At 51.2% G+C, this 13566-nt stretch overlaps 1 protein-coding gene across 6 annotated transcripts in view; it reads right to left on the bottom strand.

Annotated features, from left to right (window-relative positions):
* The window catches only part of CUX1 (cut like homeobox 1), a 468328-nt gene extending 456031 nt beyond the window's left edge, over positions 1-12297 (bottom strand). For 2 of the 6 annotated variants that reach the window (XM_055114737.1, XM_034964654.2), the window contains exon 1: positions 10411-11265. In XM_055114737.1, the coding sequence (XP_054970712.1) occupies positions 10411-10740 (330 nt within the window). In that variant the 5' untranslated portion in view covers positions 10741-11265. Of the gene's footprint in view, positions 1-10410; positions 11266-11983 lie in introns of those variants that run through there. The other 4 variants (XM_057302918.2, XM_055114738.2, XM_034964655.3 and 1 more) reach the window with 4 other exon arrangements.
* Between the last annotated feature and the right edge of the window lie 1269 nt (positions 12298-13566).

Genomic DNA, 13566 nt, shown 5'->3' with positions numbered 1-13566 from the left:
AGTCCCAGCTACTCAGGAGGCTGAGGCAGGAGAATCACTTGAACCTGGGAGGCGAAGGTTGCAGTGAGTCGAGATCCGCCACCGTACTCCAGCCTGGGTGACAGGGTAAAACTCCATCTCAAAAAAAAAAAAAAAAAAGTTACACTAATTGGGCCTGCTTCTCCCGACTCCCCCTCCACCTGCTCCAGCCCTTCCGTCTCCACCACCTTGAAACAACAAGACCAACGCCTCCTCTTCCTCCTCAGACTCCTCAACGTGAAGGCAAAGAGAATAAGGACCTTTATGATGATCCATTCTATATTCTGATTAGTAAATATATTCTCTCTTCCTTACGACTTTCTTAATAACATTTTCTTTTCTCTAGCTTACTTCATTCTAAGAATACAGTATATCACACATATTAACATACAAAATACATGTTAAGCAACTGTTTATGTTATCGGTAAGGCTTCCCATCAGCGGTAGGCTATTAGTAATTAAGTTTTTGGGGAACGAAAAGTTTTATGTGGGCCTGGTGGCTCATGCCTATAATCTCAGCACTTTAGGAGGCTGGGACAGGAAGATTACTTGAACCCAGGAGCTCAAGACCAGCCTAGGCAACAAAGCAAGACCCTGTCTCTAAAAAAAGAAAAAAATTAAAAATTAGCCAGGCATGCTAGTGAGTGTCTGTAGTTCCAGCTACTGGGAGGCTGATGTGGGAGGACTGCTTGAGCCCCTGATGTCCAGGCTGCAGTCAGCTATGATTATGTCACTGCACTCTAACCTGGGTGACAGAATGAGACCCCGTCTGAAAAGGAAGGGAAAGGAAAAGAAGAGAAGAGAAGAGAAGAGAAGGAGGGGAGGGGAGGGGAGAAAAAAAGTTATACGTGGATTTTTGACTGTGCAGGCAGGGTGGGGGGAACAGGAGAAGGGATCAGCCCCTAATCCCCATGTTGTTCAAGGGTCAACTGTATTTTAACCAACACTTATGTTACTTTGCAAAGAAAGATAATTAATGGGACTGAAAAAGTAACACTTACGTTACTTTGCACAGAAAGATAATTAATGGGACTGAAAAAGAAACACTTATGTTACTTTGCACAGAAAGATAATTAATGGGACTGAAAAAGAAACATCTATTCCATAGGTGTACCTATCAGTAGCTTTCAAAACACAGCCATTTTAATATAATCTACCTGCTTTCACTATATTAAAAAAAAGAATTAATTTTGCATTCTTAACCAGCTGAATGAGTCCTAAATCGGACACACAAGGCAGAGAGTGGGGGCCTGTGTGGCGATGGTGTGGTGGGTACCCAAGGGATAATCAGGGCAGAGGGAGGGAACCCAAGCTCAGAGGGGAGCCCTAGAGATCCCCAGCCACCCCACGACTGTTCTGCTGGAAAGCCCTCTCTCCCACACCTCCCCAAGCACACAGAACTCAGTGGGCGCCCCCTGCCCACTCCCCGACCCGCCTTCCAAGCCCTTCCTGCAGCCTTCCCAGAGGCTCAGACACACTGCTCCATCCATCCCAGCCTCGTCCTGCCAGTCCTGTCCGCCCTCTAGGCGGGAAGCCACTGCTATTTTAAGTCTCCATCACTACTGCCGGGCACACAGGGGCAAAAGAAAAAGGAATGCATGAAATAGGCTTGAAGGCCGGGCGCAGTGGTTCACACCTATAATCCCAGTACTTTAGAAGACCAAGGAGGGAGGATTACCGGAGCCCAGGAGCTCAAGACCAGCCTGGGGAACAGGGCAAAACCCTGTCTCTAAAAAAAAAAAATGGAAAAATCAGCCAGGCCTGGTGGTGCATGCCTATAGTCCCAGCTACCCGGGAGGCTGAGGTGGAAGGATTGCTTGAGCCCAGGAGGTCAAGGCTTCAGTGAGCTATGATCTCACCACTGAACTCCAGCCGGGGCAATAGAGCAAGACCCTGCCTCAAAAAATCAAAAACAAAAAAAAACAAAAAAATTCTGAAGTAGGCTTGAAGCTCAGATGTACAGAGGGAGGAGGAGGGAGCTCCCCCAAATAAGCAAGATTCTGGAGTCATTCTAGCTGGGATGGGAAAGGTTTAGGTGGGGCAGAAAGGACTATCAGGAACTCTGTCTGCTACCCTAAGAAATGTGGTCTCCACTCTGTGCCTAAGTGGGCCACCATGGATGTTTAAGGAGAGGAATGGCATGATGAAATCAATGGTTCGGGAAGATTAATCTGGCAGCTGCATTTATAATGGATTGCGACCTGTTTCGAATGCGCAGTTTTGAAACAAGTAAAAGACGACGCACTCAGCTCTTGTGTGTTAGAAAGACTTGGCTCTCACACACAATAAGCAGCCCCGAAGACTAACTGCGCGCGCGTGCGCACACACACACACACACACACACACACACACACACAGATTTCATTAAGGTATCAGGGCGTTTTAAGATGACAGCATAATTATATACCAACACAGAGCCACGTAAAACAATCACAAACTACTTCTTACTCCCCTGACAATGACATTCAACCATAACTGGCAATATCCTTCCTCTCCCAGTCCCACGTCGATGCTGACAAACTGCAGGATGACAAACTGCGGGACCAGGGCTGAGGACCAGGTGGAGGGGAAGAGATAACCAAGCCTTCCCTCTGGGACGGCCAGTTCCGGATGGTAGCTTTACGATTCCGCAGCACAGCTCTCCAAGGGCCCTGGCCACCTTGTGGTCCTCCAGGCTCACCGGTGACTGCAGGCTCCTGGATCCCATGGAGCAGAAACCTGAACTTGTCTCCCACTTGGCTGAGTGACGAGACAGCATGCGTTACTGTGTAAGCAACGAGTTGAGATACGGCTGAAATAAAGCAATTCTGGTAAATGAATGTTTCTATGCTGGTTTAAACACATGCTCCTCTGCTCTCAATTTTCTGTCTCAAACCTGTATGACTTATAACATCTCTACTGTGTGAATAGGAAGGGAAGATGGGATTTGATTAACAGCTCTGGTCGTAATTTTAGCTGTAATCTCTGTATGTTGGGGACTCCAGCCCTTTTTCTTTTGAAAGGTTGGTATTCTCCGGGCGGTTGCTGACTACGCTCTCGGCGAGGACACAGCAGAACTGTATGCAACAGAAATAATTCACTGGACCCAGGACTGCATGGGTTCAAGTTCTGGGTCAACTACTTGGTGAAAAACAGAAAATAATATGTTTCACCATTATCTGCCACACCTTTCAGAGTGACACAGAAATGGTGACGGGAGCCACAGAATGTTCCCAGTTCCAGAGGGAGAACGAAAGTCTTTTCCAAACCTCATCAAAAACATTACATGTATACGATTCCCTCCAGCGAGAATTTTATTTTTAATTTTCATTTACATAGTATCTTTCTTCCAAGAATCTCAAAATAATGGAGCTGTAGAAATACTTGTTTAAAAAAAAAAGTTGTCACAACACAGGAAGGGACAGGCTTGGCAGGGCAGGAGAAGGGCGAGAAGTGACAGGCCGTCCTGACAGCAAGGGCTCCAGCTAACACCCGGAGGCTAGGCTGAGGGCGGCTCCAAGCCGGCCCTTCCCTCACTGCAGCCCACGGCTTTACCAGTGCTCACAGCTTCAGGCTCTTCAAGACAAAGATTTACCTTTGGTATCATCTGCTACCTTTTATCAAATTATTTTTTATCTAAATAATCATTTTTTCCCTAGAAACAGGAGGGGAAAGTGGCAATAAGCCAGAGAAACTTACAGGCCCAAAACAACAACTCAACAAAGGTGTCTAAAAAGAGTGGAGGCCAGGCACGGTGGCTCACACCTGTAATCCCACCACTTTGGGAGGCCGAAGGGGGTGGATTGCTTGAGGTCAGGAGTTTGAAACCAGCCTGGCCAACATGGTGAAACCCCGTCTCTACTAAAAACACAAAAATTAGCTGGGCGTGGTGGTGCACACCTGTAATCCCAGCTACTCGGGGGGGCTGAGGCACGAGAATCACTTGAACCTGGGAGGTGGAGGTTGCGGTGAGCGGAGTTTGTGCCACTGCACTCCAGGCTGGGCGACAGAGTGAGACTCCGTCTCAAAAAATAAAATAAAAAGAGTTGATATTCGTTCTGTCTTAAAGATATTAAACTATGTTAGAGAAAACAAAATCATGGCAATTCATTAGGGAGAAAGCCCCAGTTTAAGAAAAATTGTCTTGCTTTTGGGGGGAAATGGAAAGAAGCTTTTGTGTTGCATTTTTTCAGTTTGGTTTGGTTTGGTTTTTTCATATGCTGGGTGGACAGGATCTGAATGTCTTACATTTAACAAAAAGCTGTCAACACCCAGATAAATTTTTAATGACGGTACGACAGGCATTCTATTTCTCACTGTTTCGCAATACTCACTTAAGAAAGAGCTAATTTGTCAATTTGTTTTTCCCTTAACCAAACTCGGAACACCTCATAACCCATGGTTTACTTTTTAAAAAAATGTTAACTGCATTTCCTTATTGAATAAACACAGCCCAATAGAAAGGTATCTATAAGAAAACAAGCAGTGTGCCAGTATCCACTCAAAGTAACCCCAAGAAAGAACAAGCCACTTCCCTGGTGTCTCAGAGTAAGCTCTGTTAATTTCCTCCTTTGTTAACTGCATCAATCACACACGGTCAAGACCATCCAGACCATCCAAGATTTCAAGCTTCGGCTGATGGAGTCGGCCAGGGCCCGGTCCACTCTGGGGGGTCCTGTGCTTTATAAAGGTTCGGACCCCTTATTGGGCTCATTTTCACAAAGGTTTTCATGAAAGGAAGCAGAACCAAGTCAGTTTCACTTACTAGGAAACTCCTGGCTGGCTAGTTCTTGAGTTGCTGGCAGTGTTAGTAAATCCCTAGGAGGAACACCACCATCCTTGGCTCCGTTCCAGTCACCTGTGTGATTATGTTTCTCGGTGTAGGAAGACCCCTGAGGGTGGGATCTGTACCAGTCCTGCTTGTGGGGTCAGCCAGGGATTGGGCGACGAACTTTGTGGCCACAGTACCTGCACTTCCCATGGCCCGAGGCTCTAATCAACACAAAATTTCTGCCAACGGTCCTGGGCCTCCTGCAGTTAGGAAATGCCGTTGGATTAAAATAAAGAAATTGACAATCTTTATTTTGTGCACTAACATCATCCTCTCTGAATTTAATTACAACAAAATTAAAATTATTTTTATTAGAGAGGCGTTAGCTTTTTAAAGGGAAGGTTCTTGACAGGTTTTACAACAAATTAGATGTCTTTTTTTTTTTTTTTTTCTGAGACAGAGTCTCGCTCTGTCACCCAGGCTGCACTGCAGTCACACGATCTCAGCTCACTGCAACCTCCACCTCCTGGGCTCAAGCAATTCTCATGCCTCAGCCTGCCGAGTAGCTGGGATTATGGACATGCACCACCACGCCAGGCTAATTTTTATATTTTTAGTAGAGATGAGGGTTTGCCATGTTGGCCAGGCTGGTCTCGAACTTCTGACCTCAAGTGATCTGCCTGCCTTGGCCTCCCAAAGTGCTGGGATTACAGGCATGAGCCACCGCGCCCGGCCTTAGACGTCTTTCGAAAAGAATGGTTCACCCTCACTGTGTAATACCCGAATAGGGCAGCACAAATGCTTTTTAAAAATCTTTTAAGTCACAAGCCAGGTGCTTCAAAGCTGTTTCAGGCGCAGGACAAATGAGGGGAACGGCACAGGTTCCCCTCAGTCCTGGTTCATTTCCTGCAGGGAAACCTCCATCCCCGCCAAAGACCACTCTCCTCCATCAACCTTCTCAGAAGACAGCAGAGAAGCTGGACTGATTACAGCTCAGCAAATCCAAAACTGCTCCATACCAAACCTTAGCTGTCCTCAGCAGGAAAATCCAACACTGACACACCATCGAAACTTGGTTCTGAACCACATCCCAAAACCAGGGTGATCGACAGCTTTTCAAGACCACGCCTTGAAAACTGGAATGGGTCAAATGACACAGTCAATCCAGAGGGCCCTGCCATTAATATTTAAGAAAACATCGGCCGGGCACGGTGGCTCACGCCTGTAATTCCAGCACTTTGGGAAGCCGAGGCGGGCAGATCACGAGGTCAGGAGATCGAGACCATCCTGGCTAACACGGTGAAACCTCGTCTCAACTAAAAATAGAAAAAATTAGCCGGGCGTGGTGGCGGGCGCCTGTAGTCCCAGCTACTCCGGAGGCTGAGGCAGGAGAATGGCGTGAACTCGGGAGGCTGAGCTTGCAGTGAGCCGAGATCGCGCCACTGCACTCCAGCCTGGGCCACAGAACCAGACTACATCTCAAAAAAAAATAAAAATAAAAAAATAGCCAGGCATGGTGGCGGGCGCCTATCGTCCCAGCTACTCGGGAGACTGAGGAAGGAGAATGGCCTGAACCCGGGAGGCGGAGCTTGCAGTGAGCCGAGATCGCACCACTGCACTCCAGCCTGGGCGACAGAACCACATCTCAAAAAAAAAAGAAAAGAAAATAGGCCGGGCACGGTGGCTCACGCCTGTAATCCCAGCACTTTGAGAGGCCAAGGCGGGCGGATCACGAAGTGAGGAGATCGAGACCATCCTGGCTAACACGGTGAAACCCCGTCTCTACTAAAAATACAAAAAATTAGCCAGGCGTGGTGGCGGGCGCCTGTAGTCCCAGCTACTCGGGAGGCTGAGGCAGGAGAATGGTGTGAACCCGGGAGGCGGAGTTTGCAGTGAGCTGAGATAGTGCCTCTGCACTCCGGCATGGGCGAAAGAGCGAGACTCTGTCTCAAAAAAAAAAAAAAAAGAAAGGAAAATATTCCCCTCACCAAGTTAATACTTTTTTGGTTGCTGGTGGAGCTTATATTCTCTAAATGTAGAACTTTTTTTGGGTGGGGGGGGAAGTATTTTCTCTCTGAATTCTATATCATTATTGGGGTATAATAAAATGTACCTACATGCTCTGGTCAGTCAAGGTTCATCAAGTCAGAAATCACAAATGAATTCACAAATTCTTTGCTCTAAAGTCATATAACAATGCAGATATTAAATTGCTTGTCTAACTATACCATCAGATTCCTTTTTCACTCCATTATCGGCACACACACACACTTCTCTCGGCATCCAGGCATTCACAGGTATCCAGTTCCTAAAGCGCCCAGCATGACTGCTTTGTCCAGGTAAGTAACAGTGGGACATAAGGAGAGGCTGTGGGGCCCCTCTTCAAATAGCTTCGACAAAACGAATGGCTATAAGTGAAAAGTGTCCCTGGGCTTTGCTATAAAAAGACTCAAACATGGGATTCCAAGAATTCCACCTGTTTCCAATTAGATACCAGAATTGCTTTAGTGTTTAAGCTACACTCGCTTGCTACTTACACAAAACAATTCTTCCGGGTTTTTTGAACATTTTAAATATGTTAAAATAAGATTAAGGGTCTGGTTTAAACAATCAGAGGCAGGGAAATTTCGGTGGAAACCAAAACTCTCTCTCTGCAGCGATAACGCGGGGCTTCAGACAAAACAAAAGGACAAGACAGACAAATTTCTGTCTTTGACAATTATAATAAAAGTCACTTTTCATAGAGCAATTACATTTTTTAAAGTTATGTATTCAATAATTTTAAATAGGTCTTAAGTAATTTCTACAATAACTCACGATCCTGGATCCTGTATATTCGAATAATGGTTAGAGTTGCCTTTTACGTACCATTTGTGTTACAATTCGTCAGATATACCTGTCTGTGAAATTTATATGTGACAAATGTGTAAACTATTTGAAATGGAAGCACGGGTAGGAATTTAACCTACCTCTGTAGGATTCTTCATATGATGAATTTCTCTGCTTACGAAATGTATGAGTTTTCCCCTAACAAACGTGTCCTTCCTTCATTTCACTAAAAACAGACGTTCCTGGGGCATTACAGAGGAGCTGAAACAAATGTGGATTTTCTACTTCTAGTCTTGTTTTCTCTCCTAAGACACAGAAAGTGAGTACAGCCTCAGGAGTGGTTTTGATTGTTTACTGCTACAGGTAGACCCAGAAGGGAATCAGAGAGCACAAACTACTGTTCCTTCACAGCTCCCATATAAACCCTGGTGGGTTTGTCTTAATTGTACAAAAACAGGAGACTTTTTAAATAGCCATTAAAGGTTTTAGGCTCAGCACAGTTCACCAGACTGCATTTTTAAGGTTAGCTCAGTGGATTCAGGAGAGAATCATTCCTGAAGGTATTGGACTATTTGGCCCTTTCAGCCTTCTTAGGTTGGCTAACTACTGACAGAAGATACACGAAGCCGAGGATGTAGTCAAAGGGCTCTCTGTGGTCTCAACTGTACCAGGAGTTGTTGCATTAACTCACCACTTGCACCTTTAAGGAAAAAAAGAGTTTCACATAGGAAAAAACTTAAACCAACTGCCAATGACCCCTTCCCACATCCAACCTCAAAGACACCCATATTAAAAGAACCAAGAAAACAAAAGCAGGAGCAGCAGTGGTGTAATTTCTTGAACTGTTCTTTTATAAAGGGTACTAGATGGGACATTTTAATTAAAATAATATACTTATTATGGCAAACAGTACTGGACAGCCAGTAACATACACACTTCCACAAAAGGGAGAAAAAAGCCATCAGAAAATGGACTTTCAGCAAAACTGAAATTGTTTTTTGATTCTGAAAAAGAAGGCGACTTTTCAAGTTCACTTTTGCAGAGGCTGCTTAAAGGGGAAGGCTGGTCACCATGTGGGAATAATGTCCCAAAGGGAAGGCAGTCATTGGCGGGCCCCATCCCAAAGAGTTCAAAGCTCCACTAACATACAGAGTGCCATGAGTTTTGTCTTAGAAAGTGTCCTCCTTTCAAATATGTATTTAAAAGACAAATTTATACAACAGTGCTTTTCTTATTTAAAAAGAAAAGAAAACCTGGTTTTTACAAGTCTGAGATAGGATAAAAAACTTGTCCAACTAGTCTTAGCAATACCAAAGCACTGAAACTTCCATACCACAAGCCTTTGGGGCTAAAAAGGAAACGGAATAAAACACAATCTTCAGAAACTCTCTTCCTGAGCACACACTCCTGTGCCAAGGCAGCAGCTTCAAGACCCAGGAAGCCGAGGGACAAGAACCCAGTGAGCCAGGGTTGCAGAACTGCGGAACGGCCCAACCTCACCTGGACCTGCTGACGTCTCCAACCTGGATTTCTCTCTGCAAAGACCGATCAGCCTCTTTACCCCCAGGTGGCAACCCGATCTCAGTATAAAGAGGTCTGGAAAAATGAGAAAAATCTGGAACTAATGAATTCTCTCCCAAACTCGTTCTATTGACTCACTGACTATCGGTGGGAATTAACCAGACACCAACTCCAAAGGCCTCCTCACGGCCCAGAGAAAGAACCAGATTGGCCTGAGACTTGAACTTTGACATTCTGTATTCGACTGAAGTTTGCAAACCCATAGGAAATCATCTAAGGCCAAATCGTTAGCAACCACCAAAAGCAAAGGAGTAAAGAGGAATGACGTTCAAATAAGGGACTTTGTTTTGGGGTTTGGTTTTGATTTCTTCTTAATATCCACATAAAGTGCAAGTAAACTGACATGGAAACTTTCGATGGAACCCTGGAGCCCTGATCCCCTGAAGAAGTAGCTAATATGGGGGACAGGAAGGTTTAGAGTTCTTAAAATCTAGTAACTCTAGAAACCAAATCCATTTTCCAGGCAATTTTGCCAGGATGCTTTAAAAAAGACACTTCATTGATATTAAGCTAGGATGTCACATTTAGGAAGACAAGAGAGAAAAATAATAATAATAAGGTTTGTCCTTAAAACTCCACAACGGGTTTTACAGTAAGCACAGGAATTAAATTATGGTAAAAGGGAGCTATTTTTACTAAAACAGGGTAGACCAATTTATCAAAAATGCCATTCGGCTGTGTTCATTACATCCAGGAATCTAATTTACACAATAGACACTTTGGAGTAATCTATTTTAGTCAATAAATACTTAAACTCCTTTAAGTTTTAATCTTATCGGAAATACATATTTCGCATAGTCTTCTTCCTAGTTAAGCGAGAAATTTCAGGAAATTTCATAACGACTATGACTCGGCTTTATCGTTCTTAGTAGGCAAGAGCAGAAAACAAGCATATACAATTAAAGTTGTCAGATTCCATTTAAATATGTTTTAATCCAACCCGCTTCGTTTCATACAAGCCTGCATCTCGAGCTTTGCTCCCAAAGGTATTGCGGTAGGTCACTGTCACCAGTCCTCCAGGTTAGGAAAGTTCAGCCAAGTTTATCTTCACGCACACCTTAGCAGTTGGGAGCAGCTGCAGTTCCCCAGGGGCCCTGAGGAACCCTCCTATCCCCTCCCAGAGCACCAGGCCGCCCTAGAGCATTCTAAGCCGCGGGACCCGGGCACCCCCCGACATCCCCGGTTCCCTTCGCGCCTGCAATCTCGGGACTTCTGGCCCACACGCCGCTCACCTTCAACTTGGCTCCGGCTACGCACAACATCCACCTGGCAGAGTCCCGGGGCTGTCCGGGCGCCGCGGGCGCCGAGCTGGCACGTGCGGGGTGGACCCTAAGGGTGCGCCGCTCCTCCGGACGGGGGGTGGCAGGCAGGCACTCGCCCCTTGGGCACGGCGGCGGCTCGGGCGCGGGCCGGGGAGCACCGGCACGGTCCCCCCGCGGCGCCGGGGACTCCGCGCGCGGACCACCGCCCGGCACGCCACGGTCCCAACGGGCCCCCGGGGCTCTGCTTTCGAGAACCCGGCCCAAGAAGGCATCTCCGAGCGCACCCGCCGCGCGCTCCATGGCGGGCCCTGCAGAGAGGGCAGAAGCCCCGAGGGGAGGCAAGGAAGGGATCGGGCGCCGCAGGTCACCGGAGGCCGCCGGAGCCCCCAGGCGCGCGGCGATCGCGGCTCGGAGCGGCGGCGGGGAGGCAGCGTACACTGCCCGGGCACCCGGGGGAACAGCGTGGGGCCTGCGCTCGGGGAAAGTTGCAGCCTCCTCCTCCCGCGCCCGCACCCGGCGGTCCGGGACACCGGGACCCAGCGACACTGCGCGCGGGGCACCCCCGCGCCCCTCGCCAAGTTTCCCCAAAGAGCCCCCGCGGGGGTCCGCCACGGAGGAACAGGTCCGCGTCACCGACACAGGCACACAAAAGAGAGGGGCGGCCGCGAGGTGCGCGGGTGGCCCCGGGGCGCTCCCCGGGACGTAAACAAACCCGGGGGTCCGCGCCGGGAGCCACACGCGGGGTGCCGGAGCGGCGGCGCGGCCCGGGCCGGTGACAGCCGGAGGCGGCGGCCGGGGCCGGCCGGGGGTAGGGAGCGCGGGCGCCCGCCCGGCCACCCGCCCGCCTGACCGGAGCCGGGCCGCGCCGCCGCCGCCGCCGGTGGCCGCTCTGACCCTCCCCCGAGCCGGCGGCACCACAGCGCCACCAGCCCCAGCTCCGCCGCGCCGGCGGCAGTGGCGGCGGCTCCTCCTGGAGAGGCAGGCGCTTCACCCCCCGCAGCAACTCCCCACAAACTTTCCCCGGGAATACGGCGGGCCGGGGGCGCGGGGCGAGCGGGCGGGCGGGCGCCACCGCCGGGCCGCGGCCCCCTCCCGGCGCCCGCCGCCGCCCGCCCCCCGCCGCCCGCTCCCCGCTCCCCGCTCGCGCGCGCGCCCCGCGGGCCGCCGGGGCCGCCCCCTCCCCGGTCCCGCGGCGGCAACGGCGGCGGCGGCGCTGGCGGCGGCGGCGGCGCGGGGCCCGGGGGGGCGCCCGGGGTGGGGGCAGACACCGGGGGCAGTGGTGGCGGCGGCGGCTCCCGGCGCCATCTTGGGCTGATCGATGAATTGAACAAAGAGGATCAATTTCCGATCAAGCGAGTGATCAATGGGGGCCGGGGAGCGGGAGGGACTCGGCCCCGACTCGGCCCCGCGGTGCCCGGCACCCCCCTCCTCCCCGCCGCCGCGGGCCCCCCGGCGGCTGGGCCAGCCCGGGGCCCCCGGCGGAGGCCGCGACCGCCCGCAGCCCCCACCCCCGGGCGCGAGGCCGAGCGCGGAGGAGCCTGACCTGCAGCTGCTGTAAATCAAAGCGCTTCCAATATTGAAACATCGATCCCACATTGGCCGCCATCTTGAGACATATTGAGACGGAGTGAGCGGCTGATAGAGAGGGGGCTGGAGTTCAGGAGCCGCCAGGAGGCAGCAGGCGGGCGGCGCCAAAACCCGGCCTGGAGCCGGCCGCCGCCGCCGCCACCGAGGACGCGGACTCCTCCTCACGGCGCCGCCGCAGCCATGGCGAGCCCGAGCCGGAGCCGGAGTCGCAGCCCCAGGGCGCGGCGGCCGCGGCCCGGCCTCGCGCGCGCGGCCCCGGCCCCTACTCCCCCAACCCCCCCACCGCCGCCCTCCCCCTCCCCTCCGCGGGCCGGCCGGCGACCCCCGCCCCTCGGGACAACCCCCACCAAAGTCCGCGGTCGCGCCGGCCACAGACCCGGCCCCGAGGGGGCGCTGGAGGGCAGCGCCCGGGGTTCCCCGGCACCGCGCACCTGGGGAGGGCTGCGGGGGGGTCTCCCGCAGGGATCGCGATCACCCGCAGTGGCCGAGCGCAGCGCCTTCAAGACTCCGGTTGGGGGGAACGTCGGAGCGCCCCTGTAGTGGTTAGTGTACAGAGCGCGGAGACGCCGCTACCACCTGCCCGGGACCCCCCACACCCGACCCCTGCGTGGCCCAGACCCCCCGCAGCAGCGTGCGTGGGAGGCGCCCCGACGGTGGACGGCAACACTCTGATCCCTCTGCGCCCAGCGAGGACGGGGACACCGACACGACCAGGAACAGCGTGGGATGTTTGGAGGAGTGGAGTTGAGGGGGAAACAGCCCTGACCCTCTCAGGGGGCCGCGCGCGTGGATGCCCCCCACCCGGACAGCGGCGGTGCCAGCGTCGCACCCGAACCCACCCCAACGGCGGTAGCGCTGGGGGTCCCGGCAGCCCCCATTCGCCCAAGCCGTTCCAGTTTAGGCCACGACAGGAAAAGTCTGGGAGCCCAGTTCTGTGTCCCCCCGCGCCGCTTCAGCGGAACAGCCCAAGAAACTTCCTGTGGTTCAGACACCTTGGTTTGTTGCAACTTTGGGCGCAGAAAGTTGGAAAGTGTGGGTGCACGCACTGAAAACGGAAAGCGCGGTCCCAAGTTTACAGAAATGCTAAAATGCAAACCAAAAAATAAATTCTCTTTTGATTTCTCTCCTCGCGGAAAGCTGGCGAAAGCACACGTTTTATGATCGTCATCTTTCATTGATTATACACACGTGTGACTTGGAGTTTCCAGTAGGAATACTGTTCTTTGACTCTCCCGTACTTCACTGAACGAGTAATTAGTTAAAACAAGTCCCCAAATTCCTTAATCTCAAAATGCATATGTAAATAAAATCTGTATAGGATACAAAATAAAACGCGCAAGTGGAAAACAATTGCTTTTCAAGTGAGTTCGAGGGTTGGCGCAGTGAATTCGGCATTTTTGGAAGAAGAGGCTGGAAATGAAAGTCCCAAGATTTAGAGAACACGCGTGTCCCCAGGTCTTGCGCTGCTGGCCAGGGGCCTCAGTTTCCCCAAGGGGAGGCCCCTGATGTCGGGAACGGGGTTCACTGCCTCCCCAACGC

Source organism: Pan paniscus, chromosome 6 (genome assembly GCF_029289425.2).
Source record: "Pan paniscus chromosome 6, NHGRI_mPanPan1-v2.0_pri, whole genome shotgun sequence".
Classification (NCBI taxonomy): Eukaryota; Metazoa; Chordata; class Mammalia; order Primates; family Hominidae; genus Pan; species Pan paniscus.
Note: the sequence above shows the minus strand (reverse complement) of the source record. Positions and strands in the feature narration are given on the sequence as shown.